The 24,919-nt window shown below is 42.8% G+C and overlaps 1 protein-coding gene across 3 annotated transcripts in view; it reads right to left on the reverse strand.

Annotated features, from left to right (window-relative positions):
- Positions 1–1,380: 1,380 nt before the first annotated feature.
- Positions 1,381–24,919, reverse strand: part of CABCOCO1 (ciliary associated calcium binding coiled-coil 1) — a 52,679-nt gene continuing 29,140 nt past the window's right edge. For all 3 annotated transcript variants that reach the window (XM_085892399.1, XM_085892409.1, XM_085892390.1), the window contains exons 2-6: positions 21,122–21,207; positions 14,156–14,325; positions 5,443–5,587; positions 2,988–3,060; positions 1,381–1,592 (exon numbers count right to left, since the gene is read on the reverse strand). In XM_085892399.1, coding sequence (XP_085748525.1) covers positions 1,488–1,592; positions 2,988–3,060; positions 5,443–5,587; positions 14,156–14,325; positions 21,122–21,207 — 579 coding nt within the window. In that variant the 3' untranslated portion in view covers positions 1,381–1,487. The remainder of the gene's footprint in view (positions 1,593–2,987; positions 3,061–5,442; positions 5,588–14,155; positions 14,326–21,121; positions 21,208–24,919) is intronic.

A 24,919-nucleotide genomic window follows, 5' to 3' on the forward strand; every position in this document is an offset into this window, starting at 1 on the left:
TCAGACATACATCCTGTTATGATTATGGGGTAGATGGACGAATGTCATAATAAAGATAGGATTGTATAGTGTAGCATGGTTCATGGGCATGCAGGAGACATCTCGATGTAATTTAAGTAGGGAAAACTGTCAGCTTAACATTGTTAGTGTCACCACATGGGGGTGGTGCTGTGTTAACTTGGTCAGTTTTAAGGCTAGTTTCTCCCAGTATGTGATTTCCCTCTGTGACCTTTTCCTACATTTATGCATTCACAAAGCTGGCTATAAAAAGGAACAACATTTTAACAACAATAACAACCGGCAGGCCATGGCCCCCGAGGCTTGGGATTGGTCAGTGTGATGTCAGAAGGGGCTAGAGAGACAAGAGGGCAGTAGATGGTGTGGAGATGGTGGTCAGAACACATAGGACCTCTCTGGCTTCTCCTCGACACGGTCAAGAAGGCAGCGCAATTCTCGTTGTTCGTGCTGGTGTGAATTCATTCAGGAACTGAAATGGGATGCGAACCATTGACTGTTCGGAGGGGTGGTGGAGTTTGTACGTTCGGTTCGGTAGGGTTTTTGTGACTGTGTGGGGATGTCTCAAATTAAGCTTTAGCTTCCCTCACATATTTATTTATTTTCATTATGAATCATTGAATTTTTTTTTATTAAACCCTCATTTGTTAAATCTACTGTGTTTGTCTACTCGTTGTGGGTTCAAGGATAAACTAAGCTGGCTATAAAAAGGAACACATTTTAACAACAACCAGCATTCTGGTGTGCTTCCATTCTGGTGAACGCCCTCCATCCCGTGAACACTATAATGTCCAAGGGTCTCAGCTGTCTGCCTCCAAGTGGAATTGTTTGGCTATCGGTCCAGGTCGGTCTTAACCTAACTTCCCCATCCATGACAACTGGGGGGGGGGTGGGATAATTAATATAACTGACATGGACAGGGCAATACATACATACATACCCACCAAAAATTGCTGAATTTTAGTACGATTTCAATGCCTATCCCAAATGCCATATGAGCACTACTCTTGGAATCAATTCTATTGAATTGTAATATGGACTGGCATCATATGTAGACCAGACCGGAATCAGGAAGAAAAAAAAAAGTGAAATATTTGATGACTATCATGTCGAGGATGCAAAGTGAAAAATTTGATGACTATCAGGTCTGGTAACTATTTTTTGGAAACGTCTTTTGTGTTTCACTATAAATGAGTTGATTCTAAAGGCAACACTGATACACTGCAATGAAATGAAATGCTTCTATTCTTTCAAAATAAACAAAATGTATTTAATTGCAGTGAGATTGTAGTTTGCTGACATTAAATACTTCAGAAGGCTGTGATGTTGATGTCCTCAAACAAAGAATGCAAGCCTGTTAATTGCAAGATTTTATGGGCAGGAGAATTTAATGAAACGATTGGACATTTTGCCGAGCTTGATAATATATCAACTCAAACTTTATATTAACTCAAAAGCCACTGGCAAATACTTTAAGCATTATTTTGACATGAAATTAAATCATCACCAGTCAGCATTTCAATGTTCGAACTCTCTGGAGGAACTTCCTGATGCTCCTCAAACTCTTCCTCAAGAACCTGCACACAACCAATCGTACAAAGATGAATATCTACAACCGTGACACATCTTTCTGGCATGTTCTAATTATCTAGGAGAAATTGGTAAACCCCTAACATGTTGTTAAAACGTCAATGATTGATGTTAAATATTTTTGAGATGCTTTTTAGAACAATTTAACAGAATTTTTTCGACATTTGTCTATTTACAATTTTTTTTCTTTTTTGTAAAGTGAACAATCACCCTGAGTGTTTTTTCTACTTTTATGTGATAACTTAAAAAAAAATCGTAGTAAGTTTGAGAGTGAATGAAATCTCCCTGATGAGGAACAATTCAGAGGTTCCAGCAGCATGCTCTATTTCCTTCCTACTTCACCAACTATTAATAACCCCTTTCTTTTGGATATGTGTGTCTGGAAACGTATATATCGAGGACATACAAAGAGACATGGAAGAAAAAAAGAAGTGGGAGGAGGTCATTTAGCCTACATGCGTGAGCTACATCCACGGCCTTGCATGGCTCTCACTGACTATGGGTAGTGCGAATTATACAGTGAGCTAAAACCAAGCAGGTAATTTGACGAAGACATGGGCACACAATGTTTTACTATTTTTGAAAAGTACAGTAGGATTATTTGCTTCCACAACCTGAATTCAGACAGGAAATTGCTCTGTGCTTCCTCTCCTACTCCTCCTCCTCCCCCCCCAAGCCATACCCCTCTCCACCCCCCACCCCACCATATAAAATAAAGTGTGCTGCAAGATGCAGCACTCCCTGCTGACAGGTTGTTGGAACAGCAATTTTAACAAGTTCCGATTCTGAAGAGACAACACCAACTGAGCAAAAGGCCTTTTCCTTTTGGACTATGTACCTGGCTGGACAGGTTTATATCAAACCTCTTCTTTTTCATTGTCCACCAAGGGTTGTCGGAATGGTTACACATTAATCACCAAGTAAAGGGTTGGTAACAGTCTCCACACTCATCATTCGGTGGAAAGAAACATCCCATCCAGTCTTATTGTGGTGTAATAACTACATGTGCACTTCACAATATACAAAGGCAATATAAAAAAAGAACAATTTAGTTTCATAATGATCTCGGCAAACCATGACAGCATGATGACTGACTCATAGTTGGAGGAAAACACTTCAGCATCATAGATTTGTCACATACACATAAGAAAGGGGGACTAAATTGAGAAAATGAAATTTCTTGGAAAAGGGTGTGATAAGAGCGAAAAGTGAGGAGGAATGGGAAAAGAAGGGAGAATAATTTTGAAAAAGGAGTACAAGGCAATGGAATTTTTCACCATTTATACTTGCAAACATAATAAACAGACGAGTAAACTAACCCAGCCAACTTGGCGACTGATGGGTGAGATTTTATGAATATCCCATTGTAATAGCCAACTTACACTGTGCATGGTGATAATCTGTTCTCGATCTTCAGTAAAAATGAACTTGTACAGACGATAATGCTGAAACAGACTGAAACAGGAATTACAACATTGAAAGGAAATAGATAATTCAGTTTTTCTTTCTCAGCTACTTTGATTTTCCACAAAATGTATGTATGGCATGGAAAGTTATGTTTTAGCACAAAGTGGTTAACTAATCAAGAATATCAAGATGTGTATTGCATGTGCATGCAGCTCAAAAGCTTTATTTTATCTCCCAACAATATAATCAAAGATTAGAATCCAAATTAAATCAAGGAAATTATTACCTCCACCATCGCAGATGAAGGAGATTATGTTTTTACCCCTTTCTGTCTGTCTGTGTGCAGGATATCAAAAAGTTGTGGACGGATCCGGATGAAATTTTGTGGACAGGTTCGGTGTGTGACAAGGATGAAGTGATACTTTGGTGAAGATCTGAATCCGAATCTGGACACGAGAACTATTTCATTTTTAAGTGATTCTTCACCATTGAGAGATGGGGCCAAAAACGATATATGGCATGATATCTCAAAAAAATGTATTGGCCCAGATATGTTCTCGTGGATCAGGCATTGTGTAGTGGAGGTTTGCGCTCGGTCAGAACTAAAACACTCATGAAGAAAAAATATTCTGGAAAATTTCAAAGTGAAATTATAATTGTATGAAAATGAAAACCATTATAATTAGCGAAAATTTGAATTGGCAAGATGGATTGATTGATGGATACATTTACTATAATTAAATATTTGTATAATCTCTCACATACTGTAAAAGTGTAAAGTAAACAGCATTTGCTGTTGTTGGACTAGATCTGACATTTGGTGCTGTGCTGCTGATGCCCTCTGCTGGTTCAGTCAGGAATTTGTTCATGACACCAGCGATAGTCCACCTATTCTTCATAAAGGACACTGTGGGATCTTTAACGTCCACTAACGAATGCCAGCAGATGTGATGCCGAGTTCAATGTCCATCCGAGGAACAGCACACACATTGATGAATCACACTGCCTGTGAAACACCAGGATGACAGTTCATAGCCCAATCAGGATTCGATGCCAGGCTTGATGGCTTAGAAGCAAGTGTGCATATCTCTAGGCCAGTGTTTCTCAAGGTGGGGTGCGGCAATATTTTGGTGGGGGATGAGGATTCAGAATTAATGAATCAATATATGATCGCTTTCATAGCTTTGTACTTTCAAACTTTCAAAAGTTTGAAGCTGCGACTGATGCCTCATCGCGTCATAACTAAAAACTGCTTCACCGCGCCCTTGTTAGCCAATTCAACGCTGTTATGTAACGATGACTCGCTTTTCGTCAAGGGGAATTCCTTATATGTAGTATATATTGTGGTGTCTCCAATCATGGTGGGGCGTACGATTTTTTTGGAAAATCAAAGTGGGGCGTGGGACAAAAATAGGTTAAGAAACACTGATCTAGGCCATCTTGTCAGCCCGAATGCAATGTGAAGATGCGTAAGCGAATGGACGCATGTTTTCATTGCTGTATGGAAACAGTAAAATAATAGCTCGAACTTAAAAAAAAAATAACCCAGGGTCCATGAGATTTGTCAGTATTGGAAAAGGTTAGTGTGGCCTATGACATACACAGCTCATTCTATAATTATTGAATTAGAATTGGCAGTTGTTGGCATTGGCAAGAATCAACTGTAAATATAACGCAAACGCTATATTGCATAAAGTTATCTCAAAATTTGAGCATTATTATTTGCATCTTGTCGTCAAAATAATAAAAGTGAAGGAAAGAGAGTGTGATGGGTGGTGGAGAAGGGAGGGAAGGGTGGAAGGGGGGAAGGTGGAAGGGAAGTGGGGAAGGTGGAAGAGAAGGGGGGTAGCAAGGTGGAAGAGAAGGGGGGGGGAAGATGGGAGAGTTGTTTTTGCATACTATTGGAGCAGGCATGGGAAAAGAAGTTCAAAGGATGTCCTGTGGGGCCTTAAAGAGATTAGACTTCCGGGCTGACAGCAATTGAGAAAGTTGGCGTATACTTTTGAGATTTATCTGTTTGAAATTCTGATTTAATATGTATTATCACTTGAATGTGAAGTTTTAGTTTCAAAGCTTTATATACATGTTTATTACAGTGATACAGTTTAGATGTTCAATTGTTTAAATGTTTATTTGTGATTTTGTTGAAGTGATATTCTTTGTCTAAATTTTTGACATAATTATTTAACACACCGCTGCGATCTTCTGTTGCTGATCAGTGTAACTTTCAAGACAGCCAGCGACATTGGGAAGGAACTAATATTTTGTCAGCAGTGTCAGCATTCAATTGGGCTAATACCAGGTTGCCTTTGGTGTGCTATCTGGTTATAGTTAACTAATAAAGTAGCATTACACCTCAAGTTATTTTTTATCACCAACATCGATCGTGTTGAGACGAGCATGGAGAGGGTCGAGAGTGCACCACCACACCTTCTCTGTAGATAATGAAGCAAGCGATGACCCTGAGCGAGGCTGAGGGACTTAAGCCCTCCATTTTTCTCTGAACAGGTTTGTCCAATACCCACGAGGAGCTGGGCACATTCCCGTATGTTCTCAATCAAACTCAAATGGCGCTCTGTACAATGCAATGAGACATTCTGGTTTTAGTAATTAATTGGAGAAGAAGAATGTTACGGATATTAACGGAAAAAGCAGGGACAGCTTAATCTCAGTTGGTACCGTACTTGTTTAATATGAACATGTAAGTTGCAGCTTTTAAAAATCATGCAAAAAAAATGGTGCCATGTTCATCCTTATTGTATCCTGATTCACACCAATACAAAGGGATTTGGCCCTTTTTAGTTTCTCGCTTTGAACCTGCCGCTTCCAGCCTATCGTTAGACGTAACACCATCTTAATGATGTCGCAGACATAACACCATCTCACAAAATCCATCACCCCGCCACCTAGGGTCTGGCATTCAGCCCGTCACCTACGGACGTCAGATAGTCAAATATATAGGTTAGGGTGTTCAACTGCAGTCAGCAAAGCAATGGTACGGATTGAGTGCTGGATGCCAAGATGATATGCATGGCCTTATAGGGTACAAAGCACCCTAAGAGTTGTCACCCGGTGCTGGACCTAACGTCGTAACGTTGTCCCAGACATAATGCCATAATGACGTCCCAGCGAGAAAGAAAGAGCAACAAGCAGAGGGACGGATAAACAGAGTAAATCCAGCCACTTTAATACATAGATTGTATCTTTAGAAGGCCGAATTATTTTCTTTTTAAAAATCAGAAATAGTTCGATTTATTTTTTTTCACATCTGTTTCGTAATCATATCAGTTCTGTATTTTATATTGTTAGTATATAAAACATAAGTAATCTGGATCAACATCAGAATAATGATCAGGCACCAGCAAATACTCGTATGATGTAATTAACCTTGTGAGGTGTGCATATACAAAGTACAACAAAGTTTACGTTTTTAACAGTTAAAATACATATACATTTCCACTCGTACAATGGCTTAGAAAAGCATCCACGAGCAAATTGGACAACTCTGTTAAGTTCTCTCTCAAGAAAGGCATATTGTCGTTAACTGGGTCCTATCACAGCCCCAGAGATCCAATTGACTACCCCCAAAATATTTATGTGCAGCATTCTTAATGGTCCAATTGACCCTCTCACTATGATTCAATCAAAAGGATATCTGAACAGCCCTTGCACTATAAAAAAATAAACTAATTTGTTTCCCTATTCACTGAATATGTACAGCAACCACTGACCCTGACCAAGGCTGACCCCAAGTGAGTACTGCACACCCAGTTGGAATCATTTCCTTGCCAATCCTTGGCAGTGGGTTTATAATTAGTACAAAGGGAATGTGAACACAAAAACAAGAATAGTTTATAATAACCCTTCAACTCAATAAAATGGTTAACGACAAAGACATCTTAAATCCTTCACTTTGATTGATCATCAATCATAAAAGTATTTACCATTTCTCGAGGTCTCTGCTCATAGATAATATAAAAACATGCGGCGCGCGCTCGCGCGCACACACACACACACACACACACACACACACACACACACACACACACACACACACACACACACACACACACACACACACACACACACACTCCTTAGCTCACTCACCACAATACTCTGAAATGTTGCACCACCCCGTGCCCACTAGAAGGTAATGTACAATATACGGCGGCCTGCAAAAAGTAGTCACTCCCGATCAATAATGCCACATTTAGATGAATTACGAATTTTGTAGAATTTTTTTTTTCCAAATGAACTTTTTCTATTCATAACTGAAGAGATCAAACTAAACACTGTTATAGTTTAAGGGGGTTATATGTCAGGAATGGCTGTAAAAAACACGTACAAATCAAAATTCAGTGGTTGTAAAAGTATCATAAGGTGAGTACTTGGTGGAAGCACCTTTTGCAGCAATGACTGCGATTAGTCTTTTTGGGTAGGTCTCTACCAGCTTTGCACAGCGAGATGGTGAAATATTTGCCCATTCTTCATATGAAAGTTGCTCTAGTTCTGCCAAGTTTGATTGGGATCGTCGATGGACTGCAATAAAGTCTCGCCATAAATGTTTGATTGAGTTCAAGTCAGGACTTTGACTGGGCCACTCAAGAACATTTTTTTTCTTATTATTCAGCCACTCCAGTGTGGCTTTAGCTTTGTGCTTCGGATTATTGTCCTGCTGAAATGTGAATCTCCTACCCAGTTTCAGTTTCATTGCTAACTTAAGCAGGTTTTCATCAATAATTTTCCTGTACTTTGCAAAATCCATTCTATCCTGACAAGTATGGCAGTCCTTGCTGATGAAAAGCAACCCCAAAACATCATGCTGCCACCACCATGCTTGACAGTAGGGATGGTGTTGACTGGGTGATGCACAATGTTTGCCTTGCACCAGATGTAGCACTTTGAATTTAGACCAAAAAGGTCAATTTTTGTCTCGTCTGACCAGAAAACTTTTCTCCACATGCCTGTTGTATCATCAAGATTGCCGATCTTTCAAAGTCATTTTTCGATTTACAGTGACATCCCAAACCAGTTTCCTGCGTGCCCAGCTGCTGAGTTTGGATGGGTGATCTGATCTGGATTAAGTCTGGGTGGTATGTTGCGACTTCCACCTTTTTAATGATGGATTTTACCATACTCAAAGGGATAATGAGTGACTTTGAAATCTTCCTATAACCCTCTCCTGAACGGTGCTTCTCCACCACTTTGTCTGACTTCTTTTGGAAAGCTCCTTGTTGTTCATGTTTGCCTTGTTGGTTGACCAAGTGAGTTGCACCTGAAAACTTCTTGGATAGTTTTTAAGTTAAACCATTGATTTAACACGTACCAATCCCGTGTGCATACCAAACTACATACACGTAAAACATATTGTTGCGGACCCGGGGGTCGGGGCAAGAAGACCACGAGGGGGGAAGCTACCTTGGGTTCCCACCAGACTTTCCGGAATCACAGGCCGTCGCACATGAATAACTTTGTGACATGGCGGGTCGCTAATCGACCATGAACGCCAATAACTCAACCATGACTTAGGATCCTCCATCGAATGAATACCGTTTACCTAATGGTCACATTATCTAATTACCGGGGGACACGCCCTCAGTACGCCTTGTTCAAACCGGATCACCTTACCAGGACAGATCTAGCCGAGAGTAACTGCAAAGGACGTACCGGCTAGAAAACAGATTGTTGGGGGATAACCTCCCGGCTCGGCTAGGATACGGACCAAGCTGGACCAATGAAGGAAAAGACAAAAATGAGCTGGGAACATTTCTATACAAAGCATTTATTTACAATGGTGAGGAAAGGTATGTGGCACAGTAAATTGGGTTCATTGGTATGTCCAGCAGGGATAGCAAGGAATTTGTGGGGTGCAATAAAAGGCAAGCAATGTTACAAAAGCAGACAGAGCAGACTTATCCCGTTATCACTTCTATAATATTAACTTATGCTACGACAGGTGCCATCTCACACACACACACACACACACACACACACACACACACACACACACACACACACACACACACACGGAAGATTAGATAGCCAGAAAGAAAGACAGCAGATGAGGATAAACTGCCTCGCAATACCTGGTGCAGTCGGCTGACCAACACAACCCAGTACACTTGGGGAGGTATAAATACTGGTGTCTAAGGTGTTGGAGTGGGAGGTGTAGTGTAGTGCAAATGGGGGGTGCGGTGTCGTACCAGAGGAAAATGGGATTACGAGTCAGTGAGGATGCTTTTTTGTGTGTCCAAAGGGGACGAGATAGAAAGGTGGAAAGAGAGAGAGGAGAGAAGATGCGTGAGGTGACAGATCCCTAACCTAGTCATACATAGGTCTGCTTGTGTAGTGTGTACCTCTGTGGGACGCTCCACTTGAGCGTTCCCACCTCAGGAGTTGGCACATTATCTCCGGCTTCGTCACTTTGCCAGGGCTCGTGGCAAAAGTACGCTCCAGACTGGTCCTCCGGAATAAGCACGTCTCAGTCGCACACCAACCACGAGTGAAGAGCCAGTGAAGGGCAGAGGCAAAGAGGAGCAGCCAATGCAGAGATGAGATGAGCCGAGAAGAAGGTGGCGAAGAAGAGATCGAAGAAGTGGTCGAGCAGCTCCGCGCTCCTCCTTTTCTGAGCCCTGGGTGAAGGGTGGGGTGACGACCCGAAGCGACATGCCGTGACCCGAATCCCGCTTCTCCATTGGGGCACAGCAGTCCTAGCCACGCCCTGCCAGGCTCCTGGGGCTGGAATTGGTCTCATTCGCACATCCGGCATGAAACGGCCCCAACTCAACATAGTGTGTAAGCCGGCAACCTGACCCCGAAGGTGCTCCAAGTGCAGTCTGAATGCCGAATAGCAATACACACCCACCACCCACACCCCCCCCTCATTACCCACAATGCACACCCAGGCCCCGTACCAAACTCCAAGATCATCCTTCCCATCACCCCTCCTCGCCACCCATCTTGCAGTGTTCTGGTGACTGGACGAGAGTCGTATCAATCCCGTGTGCTCACCCAGGACATTCCCGGCGAGATGCAGTTAGTGCAATTAACGTCCGTTGCATGTCCCCACATCATGCGGTTCGAGTACAGCCCGAGCCGTGTAGCAAGCCTCTGTTTATTGGTGAATTGTAGTGATGCAGAGGTACGAGGGGGTGCGGGAATATTTTTCCCATGTGCATGAAGTGTTGGTGGTCAAAGTAGTGAAGTTTTGGTGAGCGAGGGGATGAGCAAGGTAAGATGCCGTTGGAAATTGGCACAGAGATTTGAATGAAATAATGGCGTGCCATGCGTGTGCTGTATTGTGTGTTTGTTCTTATGTTGATTCTCAGCCACGGGAGGCTGCGTGGTGTGCTTCTAATCATATTGCGGTGTGTTTGCTTGCTTTCTTGATTTGTACCATGGCTGCAAGGAAAGGGTTGGAATAGAAATCAGAATAGAAGACAGAGATGTACTTAATAGACCAAGCTATAAGACCCACACAATGCACTTCGTCCCGTTAACCCACTAGACATGAGGGGAAGGTCTAACTGCAAGAAGAGTAATAAAATAACTGCCTGGGGATCACTGTATGTTGGGTGCCATTGCCTTAGAGGCATGTGGTTTCACAGAACTGCAACAATATTACACTTATTTTTTAACCTTTCAAACAAATAATTTGCTCCTGAAGTGATTTAGGGTTAATTAGGTAAAGGGTTTGAATACTTATGCAACTGAGAATCATCTGAGTTTTTCTATGTTAATCAAAGTTATTCACATTTTTTAGCTTTCTCACCTTGGAGTAGTTTGTGAAGACTTTATTTATCAAGTTTGATTTGAAAGTATCATGGCATAAGCTCAGGTAGCATCAAAATGTGAAAACTTTGGAGGGGTGGGGGGGGGTCAATACTTTTGAAGGCCACTGTATAAGAAGGTAATATCTGTGTGTCTGCTCCTCATGTAATCAAAAATGGCTTGACTGACCTCCACCAAATTTAGCATTTGAGCTTGGGATGCCCATGGCCGGCCAAGTGCATTAATTATACCTCCCAGAACCCCCCCCCCCTCCTCACAAAAGCAATCGTGGGGAAAAGACTTGCAATTTGGACCTGTATACGTGGAATCGTGGAAGTGGTTTAACCACTGATCCCTGCCGGAGGGAGAGGGTGTTGCGTGTATGAAATGACACCAATTCTGAAATTTTAAATCTCATATGATCTGGTCTAGCCCTCTCATTTCATCAGGAGTAATGAAATGAAGAATACGTAAGAAAGGCGATCTTAATAAAATTAATATAAAAATAGCACGTACCCACAGGATTTCTGAGTAATGTAAAATGCGACTTCAAGTCCTCAATTCCCCCCACCCACCTCAAGTATTTAACTCCCCCTACACAAAGTCCTCAACCCCCTCTTCCTTAAAGACCCCAACCCCCTCTCCCAATTCTCTGTCATCCCCAACCTCAGCTCTGTCCCCACCCCCAGCCCAACTCTCTGGCTCTTCTCCCCTTTCTTTTACAAGTCCTCAACTCCCCCAAATCCCATATCCACAACCCCTCCCAACTCCAAGTCCTCAACCCCCCCACCTTCCCCCCAGTGCTTTAACCTCTCTCTCCCAACTCTATCCTCCTGCCTCCACCCCAAGTCTCTGTCCTCCCCTTTCTTCACATTCTTAGCAACCTTTTGTCAGGCCAGTCTTTTGGGACTGCCACTGGTAACAAGTAACCCAGTGCTACCTTGCCGCATGGTTGGGATGTCGGTGACAAAACCGACACCTCTCACTGGCTTTGCTATTGGTGAGGGTGACTGTGACACCCTACCAGACCTAAAAACAACACACCTGACAAAGGGCAGATGAGCTCCCTTCAGGAACCAATGGCCATCCTGTACAAAGATGGTGTCTCCTATAAAAACACCCAATCAGGGAAGGAAAATTTATTTTTCCACCTGGCCTAGTTACCTCCTCCTGTGCAGTGGTCTTGTGAAGAAGTTTCCATTTTTCAGGACTAGATGAAAGTTTTGCCAGTTTATCTTCTTCTCTGTAACCCTTCAAATTTCCTGGCCTTCAGCTTTGTTTAAGGTGAACTTCAATTTTAAAAAATATTTTAAAAATTCACATTCCCATTTGTTAAGAACTTCAGAAGTAAACTAGAAGGGCACTTGGTTGAGCGCATACCTCCGCCAGGTAATGCCTGATCCACGAGAACATATCGGGTCCAATACATTTTTGAAATATCATGCTATACAGTACTGTATAGTTTTTGGCCCCATCTCTCAACGGTGAAGAATTACTTAAAAAATTAAATAATTCTCGTATCCACATCCGGATCTTCACCAAAACCGAAACAATTCGTCCTTGCCACACACCCAACGTGTCCACAAAGTTTCGTCCGAATCCGTCCAGAACATTTTGAGATATCGTGCTATATATTAGTTTTAGCCCTTTCTCTCAATGGTGAAGAATCACTTTAAAAATTCTAGTAATCGGATCCGGATCTTCACCAAAATCTAATCAGTTCGTCGTTGTCACACACCGAACCTGTTCACAAAATTTCATCCGGATCCGTCAACTTTTTGAGGTATCCTACACAAAAACAAACAGACAGAAAGGGGTGAAAACATAACCTCCTTCACCTTCAGTGGCGGAAGTAATAATGATGGAACATTAAATTCATAATCCCTTCCCCCATACTTCCCGTTCTCAACACCATACCCATTCATTAACAACAAGGTTAAAATTAAATAACGACGGAACAACGTTTAACTCACAATCTCATGAAATTTCAGCATCTTGCATTTCTTCAGTAAAAATAGCAAATAGGGAAGTTAATGATAAAAAAACAACATATCAGGTCATTGGTAATGGGAAAAAAAAATATAGAACCAGAACCAGAAATACAGAAGCAGAAAAAAAACAGAACTCCTCGGATAAAGGCCCTTATAATTATATGGGTTTTCTCGTCGCTGGTGTGGTAGTTTAAGAGAAAATCTTCAGAAAGACGGACAGACAAAAACATAACGAGCATCCGTTGAAGACAAAGCCTTCGATATCCCCCGCCATAGTAAATGAGGACAAGTAGCAAAAGGCACCAGTTCAATTTATTCTTGATGTTTGTACCAAATTTCAGAAATAAATAGTTAATGGTTTTGCAAATATGCTCTGGAAACAAAGGTTAACCTCAAGTATTTCTTAATACCAAACTTGTTTCCATGGAAAGTGACAGAAATTTTTTTGGGGGAAATCTCTGAATATCAAAAGGCTCACCACTTGCTTGATATGTGTACCAAATTTCGAAAATATATCTTGAGGGGATTTGTAGTTAGGCTCCGGAAACGAAATGTGATGGACGGACGGACGGAACCCATTTCTATATCCCCCGCTAACTTCGTTGGTTGGCGGGGGATAATAACGCTTTCATTACGTAAGATAGCGATTGTAGATAAAAAAAATCCAGTTCCTAAGCGATCTCAAAACTGTAAATGATGAGGCATACTTTTTTCCTCCTTGAGCAGCACTCAGAGTTTAAATGAGTCGAAGGATAGTTGGTGGCATTGACTGTATGTCTGAGTTGTATTTAACAGAATGAAATATTCCAGTCAGGGAACCTAATAAACATGTTAATCCTCTGGGTTGTCTGTTCATACATTCACACTGTTATACAAATAAATACCAGGAACTTCAATGACATGAAATATTGACATGCGCCTTACATTTGGGGGCCCCTTAGAATTGAGCAAACATGGTTTTGTCCACTCTATAACATTTTCAATTTTTTTTAATTTGCAACATACATATACCCTAAAGTAGGGGATGAATTGTAGAACGTTATGTACTTGGAAAGGCGGCGAGTGGAAGAAGCTCAACCATTCCACCACAATTGCTAATGTATTAGATTAGAAGGCTTTTAATCGTTAATCAACTATGTACTGCAAGGCACATCAAAATGGGCTCATGATAATGTATTTATCATCCTATGTACAAACAGTCAATGTCACCACCTATCCTGAGCAGAAATGCAACTGACATCTGTTTTCAACAATACATGCTATTACAAGCACTTTCGGCTGAAATCAAATAACAACAGGCATTTATTCCATTACTGTACACAACTCATTCAAGAGGGAATCATGAAGAGGAATTTCTGAAGGTTTGGGATAAATGCCCTTACTCTGTACATTGTCCATGAGAATCTGAAACATTGAGAAGCATCCTGAGATTTGCTGCTGGGAGAATCTCTGCTTCCTCGCCCACCAGCACCCAGAGACATAATAATCAAGAATCGCTGCTTCTCTCAAGGAGGTCCTGTAATTCTTCAATCCCAAAAACTCTGCCAGGTACCTGGTATTAAAAAGTATATCCATTTGCACAGCGTGGGTTTGTATGTACACACATGAGCAGCAATTCATTAGTACAATTATGGGAAGCCTTGTAAGGTCTCCACGAACATGTCTGTGGCATGCACAAAGAGAGAATGCCATTAGAATTTGTTGTCATGCATAAAATCGGTCGGACGCGCGAAAAAAAAATGAAAGATGAGCTGAGCTGGATGCGAGACACAATTAAGTATGTGCTATTTGCAAGATCAACCAATTAATTTGTTAATGTTTTGCCATCAATCCTTACATCCTTAAAGGAGAACCCAAATGCTCAGAACACCTCAAGGCTAATCTATCCCTTGATACCTTACAAAATAGATATGATGTGCCTTTTTCCAATTTCCGAATTATGAAATAGGTAAATTTGCAACTAAAAGTGGAAATCTACTTATTCTTATTCCGATTAGCCATGACGTTGCATCAGGAAGTCGACCGTCATATCCGTATTGTCTCAAGGTTACACTGCGGTACAATTTAACTCAAACGGCGAATAATTTTCGATTTTCCACAAACATGCCGAGTCAATGTGTCCTTGGTGCTTGCAGTCATACAAACCGAGATGGTTTCATGCTGCACCGAAGGCCGAAAGACCCTAAGTTTGTCTGAATTTGGACAAAGTTTGTCCGAAATACCTGCGTGTGGATCGGGCCTACAAAATGTTCGGTGTTGTGCTCAGAACATTTTACAGAGCACTGTTATGAAACAACAGAGATGGCTATAGATCTTGTGGTTATCTGCCACGATTGAGAGAGGATGCCACCGGCACAATTGAAAGAGGATGCCATACCCATGATGAAGCGGAAGAAACAGCCGTCGCTTAAAATTGTAACACCATCTCTACCCAGCTACAAGTACATGTGCATGGGTGATTTGAGCGGTGAATCAAACACCTGTTGCCAATGCCCATCAGTAAACCCAAGAGCACCTGAAAACAATGATCTATTATCAACACAATTTTATGCAAATCAAATGAACTACCACCTATTTATAGTGGAGAGAAAGTATGTATGTATGTATGTATGTATGTATGTATGTAAGTATCATCATCTACTCCTCAGAGAGGATTTGACCTGGGACGTTAAAACTTTCAGGGCGCCCCTCTTCATCCCACTTCCCCCAGCACCACTACCCCCTCCACAATCCCCCATCAACCATCACCCCCATAATACTCACTACCATCCCACACCCCCTCCACCACCCCCCCACATTTCCGCATCAACCATCACCCCCACAATACCCACCCCCATCCCACACCCCCCTTCACACTCCTCCCCCCTCCACAATCCCACATCCACTGGGGAGGGACATCAACTCACAGACATGACGGTGGGACACGGCACGGACATGAACACAAGTGGCGTCCGGGGAACATATGACATGGGATGATCACGTAACATACAAGACAGCTGGTCAGCCTGTGACGGTGGGACAAAGCATCTGTTGCCGAATTTGTCCGCGGTGTCCGAGTTTGCTGGGCTGTGCCCGTGCTGGCGAGCAATGACGGCTATTTTGCTTGAAGTGATATATAAACCAATTTATCAATGAACCCAAAATCCCTTCTTTGTAAACCGACAATTGAATGGAAAATCAAACCCACCAATCTGAAGTGAACATGTGATCAACGTTTTCATCTTCACTCACACTTCCGCTTTCTTCCTCTGAATTGCTCGCATAAACCTCGAAATGATACGGCTCCAGAATTCCCCCGAAAGCGTTTCCATTACTTATTTTGTCTCCAAACATTTTTTCAAAATCCCAATGATCACTTTCAACATACTGAGAACCTTCAGTGTTACTAATGATGGTGGAATCAGTTTCGGAATCCGAGGTCTTCGACACTGCGAATTGGCAAAAAAAAATTCAAAATTTTTTTTCCCTTAAAATTAAACCATGAGTAATGATTCTCAATGGTTCTCAGAAAAAAAATTTGAGTTTGGGTTCCCCTTTAAACATCAATACTTAAACCCTAATACCATACCCCACGTTAACCATCACCAATTTTACTCAATACCGTTCGGCCTTGTAATGGAGTGTAGTAGCACCATCTTGGGTGCATGGTCAACAGTGCTAAATATGGTACTGAGGCAAATCCTCAGGCAAAAAAACTGGAATTTTGGAAAGAGGTGGGCCCAGAGTAGGGAGGGGAGATGAGTATTGAAAAAAAACATTGGGCATTTTATTCTACCTTTAACATTCTTGTCCATCAACATCATCTCTTGCGTCCGTATTGCTTTCCTTCCCACAGTTGTTACAGGCTATCGCCGCTGTAACTGCAAGATTCCAAAAATGCTAAACACAGACTCAGGCAAAAATTAATCCCTCTGCCAACCACTCTTTCTATTTTCTATTGTATCATCACATTGCAAAAAGACATTCTTCTCCGATAGCTGTCGAAACTAATGGTCTTGCAAACATCAAATTGAGATGCACTTTAACGAGTCGTCGGCTTGTTTGGCATCACAACAGCCGATTGGTATTTGATCGGTATACATCTGAGCTCAAGCGTTTGGACATCGGGATTGCAGCTCTCTCTGAGTTTCGGAGACCGGATTGCGGCGAGATAATGGTGGGTGGTTACACCTACTATTGGTCTGGTCGCTCTGATGGTTACCATACCCAAGGAGTTGCTGTCGCTGTGTCCAATAAGCTGACCCCAATGATAATTGAGGTACCGCCGGTCAACGAGCGTATTATGAGATTAAGGATTCGTCACTCCTTAGGTGTCATTTCCCTGGTCTCTGTTTATGCTCCGACTGAGGCGAGTGATCTCACCGTGAAGGATGCATTCTTCGCCACACTCGAGTCTGTGGTTGATCAGTGCCCCAGACGAGATACACTTCTAGTCTTGGGGGATTTCAATGCATCGACTGGAACTGATAGGGATGGTTATGAGGTGTGTGTTGGTCCCCATGGGTCAGGAACTATGAACCAGAATAGCACTAAGTTCCTTGACTTTGCCAGAAGTCATGGAATTAGGGTGGCTGGTTAATGGTTTCAGCGCCCACAAGCTCATCGCTGGACTTGGTATTCCAACGCTGGCGGTGCGGCAAAGGAGATTGACCATGTCCTCATTGACGGTCACTGGAGGATGATCCAGAACTGCAGGGTCTACCGGAGTGCTCAGTTCCTCAATACTGACCACAGGCTTGTTGGAGCAACTCTAAAGCTGCACCTTAAATCCTGGAGAATGGTACCATCCCAGCCTAGGCTGGATGTGAGCAAGCTCAGGGATGAGAGAGTAGCTGAGGAGTTTGCAAACAGGCTGAGTGGACACTTGGGGGGTCTGGGTGCTTTGGGGGGTCCTGAAGAGTTGTGGAGTGCCTTCAAGACCACCGTCCTTGATGTTGCCGGTGGATGTCTTGGAACTCACCGCAGAGCAAAGAAGAATTTTGTCTCTCAAGGGACACTGGATACCATTGACCAGAGTCGCAGGGCCAAGGCTGAATGGCAGCGCTGAGCTGTTCAGGGAGTTGAGGCGTAAAACTGTACGTGCACTGAGGGTGGACAAGGAGGCCTATGTGCGAGGAATCTGTGAGGGGGTAGAGCATCACCTGTGGACAGGTGATTCTCGTCCCGCTTACAGGGGAATTCGCGCATTGCATTCATCCAAGCCCATCCCTCGGAGGACTGCAGTTAGAGCAAAGAGTGGTCGGCTCTTGACAGAGGAGTGAGAAGTGAAGGCCCGCTGGGCCGGTTACTTTGAGCGGTTGTACCAGGCTGATCCCCCAGCTGTCGAGTTGGACGTCAAGGGTGTTACAATCCCTGTTGCTGACCCTCGAATCAACTGTGGTCCACCTTCGCTTGTGGAAACACAGGCTGCGGTGAACCAGTTGAAACGGGGCAAAGCTCCAGGGATCTGTGGCATCCATGCTGAACTTCCCAAGGCTGGTGGAAATGCTGCACTCGTGTCGTTGCATGTAGTTTTGTGCTCTGCCTGGAACACAGGCATCATCCCAACTGATTGGAAGAGGGGCCTTGTTGTCCCTCTCTGGAAAGGGAAGGGTGATCGCCAAGACTGCAACAACTACCGAGGGGTGACGCTGCTCTCAGTGCCGGGCAAGGTCTTTGCTCGGATAATTCTTGATAGGGTTCGCCACCATCTGCTTGAGCACCAGCGTCCAGAGCAGTCAGGCTTTACGCCAAAGAAGTCAACGATTGACCGTATCCTTGCCCTTCGTGTCCTCACTGAACGCAGATGAGAGTTTCGGCAGGGGCTGCTTGCAGCCTATGTTGATCTCTGTAAAGCGTTCCATTCAGTGAATCGGGATGTCCTCTGGAGGATTCTTGGTCTTCGTGGGGTGCCACCAAAACTGATCGATCTGATGTCTGAACTCTACTCTGGTACTGAGAGTGCTGTGAAGTGTGGTGGTACCATCTCTGACTTATTTCCAATTGTTACTGGAGTTCGTCAGGGGTGTGTACTGGCCCCCACACTTTTCAGCACTTGTATGGACTGGATTTTAGGGACGATGTCGGAGAGATCAAGCTGCGGTGCATCGTTTGGGAATGTCAAGATCTCGGACCTTGATTTTGCAGATGATGCAGTCATCTTTGCGGAGACTTTAGATATCCTTTTGGGGGCCCTCGAGGTGCTGAATGAGGAGTCGGAGCTGCTGGGATTATGGGTTTCTTGGGTCAAAACTAAGATCCAGGCTTTCGGTGACATCTTGGATGCTGCTGTCCTGTCTGTGTCTGTTTGTGGTGAGGATGTTAAAGTCGTGGAGAGATTCACTTACCTTGGCAGTGATATTCATGTCTCTGCTGGCTGTAAATCAGAGGTCAATAGACGTCTGGGTCGGGCCTGGGGAATCATGGATTCACTGGATCATGGGGTGTGGCGCTGCCGGTACCTGTGCGGGAGGACGAAAGTCTGAGTCTTCAGGTCCTTGGTACTTCCAGTCTTGCTCTATGGATGCGAGACTTGGACTCTGACCAAGGATCTGAGACGGAGACTTAATTCCTTTGGTACCAGGTCTCTTCGGAGAATCCTTGGCTATCGCTGGTCGGATTTTGTGTCCAACGAGCGGTTGCTGAGAGAGACTCGTATGAGATTTGTTACCTGCGGCGTCCGTGAGCGTCAGTTGCGGCTGTATCGACATGTGGCTCGTTTTCCTGACGCTGATCCTGCTCACCAGATTCTCTCAGCGAGGGAGTCTCATGAGTGGAGGAGGCCGGTGGGCCGACCACGTGCCTCGTGGTTGCAGCAGGTTGATCGGCATCTCAAGGGGATGGGGGTGGGCCTGGCATCTGCCTGGGGGATGGCCAGACGGAGGCCCCTGGAGTACCGGCGGAAAATGGACGCAGCGACGCGCTGTTCTGGCACATGCTCCCATACCTGACCTGACCTGATCGGTATTTAGTTAATTGTGGGTGTTTATAATTGATCTGTTTTTAGCTTATCTGGAATTGGAATTGTCCGTCTGTCTGTCCGTCTCATATTCCGACTTCTTTGGACAAACCACTGGGCCGATCCGGCTGAAATTTGGCAGTTAGGTTCCGCTCCTGTCTGGTAATGGGGATTGGAAAACTCGTTCGGGTCACATGACTTTAAGTAGGTCAAAATTGGGGACTTAATAAATTCCTTCAAAAATCTTCTTCTCCATACCCAGCAATCAGAATGGCAACAAATTTGGTTCACGAGTCAGTAAGTGACCACTATATTCGTTATGGGTGTCTGTCTGTCTGTCTGTCTGTCTGTCTGTCTGTCTGTCTTTCCCGAGCATAGCTCCGTGGGTTTTGATCCGATCCTGATAAAATTTGGGTGGGAGGTTTGTATCATGATCTTGTTGTGTTTTTCTGAGAATGGGTGTAGCCACGCCCAAAAACATGTGTTTTTAGGGGGTAGCCGATTTCAACTTACATCTTCTCCGAGGGGGTTTGTGAAATCTGGCAGGGGTTTCGGTATATGGTTAGCCCAATGGCACCTGCATAGCCCCACAGAGCTCGATTTTTCATTTTCGTCCCAAGGTCAAGGTCACAAGGTCACGAACTTAGAAAATGTCAAAAAAATCAATAAATTGGGCATCGAGCTCCTCGGGTTTTCAACTGTTTCAAATGAAAGTTGGTATGCAAGTCGTGCTCTTCGAGTACTACAACTTTCATCCTTTACGTTTTTCTCGATTCCCGCCAGTTTGCCCGTGGCGTCCCCTCGAAGGTCAAAAAATAAAAAAGGCGAACTGTGTACATTGCTCGTGAACCATCGTCGTCTCCAGACTTGTGGTATGTTAAATTGCAGAGGTCATGCCGATTACATGACTGGAAGTGTGTCAAAATGGCCGACAGTCATTTCTGGGGAAATCTTGTAAATTTCTTCAATTCAAAAATTCAATTTCATCTGACTTCTACTACTTCCTGTGTCTTGGATGTTTTCTTGTTATCTTTCTTTCATTTTGTTTTGCTTTATTCTTATCTTTATCTCACCTTCCCTTAGCCCTTTACTTTGAGTAGCTTTATGCCTTGTTTGGAGAGATTGCCATAAGAAAAAGAGATGACCCAGTAATGGCTTGGGCCAATCACAATTATCGGTTCAAAGCACATAGGTGACCTTGTTACTTAGGCGATGCATTATTTTAACTGAAGCCGATATAAACACAAATTAAAATAGGAAGGCGACAGAAAACGTCACAATCGGTATTCTACTGCTCAAAGTGGTGGAATTTGCAACTAAGTGAAGTTTCCCAATTAATGTTTAAAACAAAACTATCATTCAGGTTCAAGGTCATCTGGCAAAAACATTTACTGTAAGCATCGTTGCTTACTCCTGAACTGCTTCCACGTCATGGCTCTCATGGAGCACCAACGAAGCCAAACCACCTTTTTCCGTGACAGCATCTGCTTCCACGGCCTGCAAACACAACAGTTATTATTTCATAATAATTTTTCAATTATTATATAAAGTTAAACAAGATAAATACTTCTCATAACTAGAGGTGGTGATAGTCATTTGGGGACTCCATGCAAAATTCCAAGAAGCCCGGTGGGGCCCCTGTGAGCCCTGTCAATCTGTGATCACACTAAAATACGCAATTTGGAGTCCATCTGTCTGAAAGTTGATGTAGTCGGTCATTACTTATTGAATCTCAACCAACTGAACTTTTCAAGGGGACTACGCGTCATATAGCAAAAACTGTCGTGACTTCATATGTCCTCCTCACTTGGAGTTCTGAAGGTGGGCGATGCAAATTATCTGTCAATGCAAACCGTGTCGCGCCGCTCCTCGTGGTGGTGGGAGAGGGTATTACGAGTGACGCTTCCGAACCATTAATTGTGTCACGAGTAAGAGGATTCTGTGTCATTTTCACACTCGCTTAGCCTATGTTGCTTTAGACCCAATTGGAAAAAAATCCAGAGGAATGCTCATGTTTTATTGCCCTTTTCTTCCTTGGAAAGGTGTATATACAACAGCCTGGTCGCTGTTCCACCTTATCATGCCATTTTTCCAAGGGCACTTCAAATAACAAAAGTAATAACAAGAATAATGATCCGAGCATATTAATAATAATAATGTTTACGATAATAATCGTAAAATAATTGGCAGTCATAAAAAGAATGACGTGATCCCCCCCCCTCCCGGCTACTCCTGTAGAATAATTTTAAAATATTTTATGCAAGTACAATAATGGTAACCTCCTAATCTCACCCGACACCACCAGCCGTAAACACAAACTCACGCAAAAATCTGATCCAGGGGTGTATCAGCTTGCTCATGCTTGCCGAGCGAGCTAGCCTTTCCTTATCAACAGTTTCGTTGGAATGCTTGTTTAAGTGCTTAAACCACTTGACAAGAGCTACTAGCTAGCTTCTTGGTAATGGAACAAACCTCAGCACCTGTGCTTCAGTGTGACCACTCCTCATTTCATAAATGCCAAGGTGAGCCAATGAAAAAAAGCCAAGAATTCACAAGGTTTCGGAAAAGCGATGACAATAGAAAACCTATAGAAAACCAAGACGCCAAGGTGAACAACGAATAGCCAAGATCTTGTGAAAAAAGCCAAGGAGTGGTCACACTGATGTGCTTGGCCTCAGACTATTTTCTGGTTCTGCTTGTTTGTGTAATGAAAAATGTTAATTTCGGGTGATTTTTAACCCTTTTCCCCTTTCATTGAGCTATTTTTCACTTTTCAGCACTGCTGGGGCATTTTGTTTCATCCTTGGGACAGGTGCTCCGATTTTAACAACCGCAACGTTCCGCCGTATGCATAGCTTAGTCCATTTATGAATGAGGGGTTGTTTTGTGATCGTGCAATAAATTGTAGTGTGGATTTGCTGTCCAATATCGATATAGATTAACACAAGCCGGGAGGCGACATTGGTGGTCGCTACATAATTACATACTAGTCATACAGTTTTTGACGGATCGGGCTGAAAATTTTTGAAAAAGAGGTTGATTATAGTACGCATAAAAGCCTGGAAGCCGATTTTTGATTTTCGAAAAAAAAGTTTTTTGGGGATTTTTCAAAAAATTCAAAGTCCCGTTGCTAGGTAACGGTGGCATCCATAGCAACGGTGCTCAAAAGCATAGAACTAGATCGTGGTATGAACCTACCTGTCAACATTTTATCAACATCGGTTGACTTCTCTGGTCTCCAGAGCTGTCCATTACATACAAACATACAAACAAGCCGGTAGGCGACATGGGTGGTCGCTACATAATTGCATACTAGTCATACAGTTTTTGACGGGTGGGGCTGAAATTTTTTGACAAAAGGGTTGATTATAGTGCGCATAAAAGCCTGGAAGCCGGTTTTTGATTTTCGAAAAAATAATTTTTTTATGATTTTTCAAAAATGTCAAAGTCCCGTTGCTAGGCAACAGTGGTGTCCATAGCAACGGTGCTCAAAAGCATAGAACAAGATCCTGGTATGAACCTACCTGTCAAGTTTCATCAAAATTGGTTGACTCCTCTGGCCTCCAGAGCTGTCCATTACATACAGACATACAAACATACATTCAGACAGACGGAAAAAGTAAAAATAAGGGTACTCTGGCGACCACCCAACATACAAACATACATACAGACAGACGGAAAAAAGTAATAAAAGGCGCACCTTGGCCTTAGGTCAAAGGTTATCTTGCCAAAAGACCTTGATTTGAGGGTTTCATTTTTTTTAATGAAAAATCAGATTTTCGTCATGACGTCATCAAATGACGTCATAACGACGAAATTTTTATATATCTGAGAAACACTTCGAGGGCTTCAATTTGAGGTACTACTCGATACTGTTAGTCAAAGATTTAAAAATGACCTTCATGAAGGTCAACCTCGACCTAAGGCGCTAATCATGAAGGTCAAGGCCGATCGCCACCAAAAAGTAATCAGCTGAGCACCTATCGATATGCTATATATCCACCAAGTTTGGAGATGATCCGATAAAATTTAATCAAAATCTAAGGGTTTCGTTGATTTTGATGTTTGACCTTCTGGTGACCTTGACCTTTGACCTTGACCTTCGAAATTTTGGACGTCGAAAGCTACTGCGCTCACGAGTATACAAGTCAAGCTTGAGAGCCATTGCTTTAGAACTGTGACTTAGAGAGCAAGTTGAAAGTTGAAATCAATTGTAACAGACAAATATATAAACAAAAAAACAAATAAACCGATCGAGTAACAAAAATTGCTTGGCAAGATAAAAATAAGGGTACTCTAGTGACCATCCAACATACATACATACATACATACAGACGGAAAAAGTAAAAATAAGGGTACTCTCGCGACCACCCAACATACAAACATACATACAGATGGAAAAAGTGAAAATAAGGGTACTCTGGTGACCACCCAACATTCATACATACAGACAGACGGAAAAAGTAAAAATAAGGGTACTCTCGTGACCACCCAACATACATACATACATACATACATACAGACAGACAGACAGAAAAAGTAAAAATAAGGGTACTCGAGCGACCACCCAACATACAAACATACATACAGATGGAAAAAGTAAAAATAAGGGTACTCTCGCGACCACCCAACATACAAACATACATACAGATGGAAAAAGTGAAAATAAGGGTACTCTGGTGACCACCCAACATTCATACATACAGACAGACGGAAAAAGTAAAAATAAGGGTACTCTCGTGACCACCCAACATACATACATACATACATACATACATACATACATACAGACAGACAGAAAAAGTAAAAATAAGGGTACTCGAGCGACCACCCAACATACAAACATACATACAGATGGAAAAAGTGAAAATAAGGGTACTCTCGTGACCACCCAACATACATTCAGACAGACGGAAAAAGTAAAAATAAGGGTACTCCAGCGACCACCCAACATACAAACATACATACAGAGAGACGGAAATAGTGAAAATAAGGGTACTCTAGCGACCACCCAATTAGGAATTATACAAATTTTAATGTGATTATTGTCCTGTGTGTATACATTGAACGTAGTTATTATTCCACTTAATTTCTCTACAAACCTCAACCCCTAATTTTGTAATAGTCCTTTCTCATTAAACATCAGGGGAAAACATTTTTTAATTGATTCATTACGTGACACTGTGACAGTGCTTTCTTTCCTTGACAT

Source organism: Eptatretus burgeri, chromosome 1 (assembly GCF_056783735.1).
Source record: "Eptatretus burgeri isolate ZD-2024b chromosome 1, Ebu_testis_v1, whole genome shotgun sequence".
Lineage (NCBI taxonomy): Eukaryota > Metazoa > Chordata > Myxini > Myxiniformes > Myxinidae > Eptatretus > Eptatretus burgeri.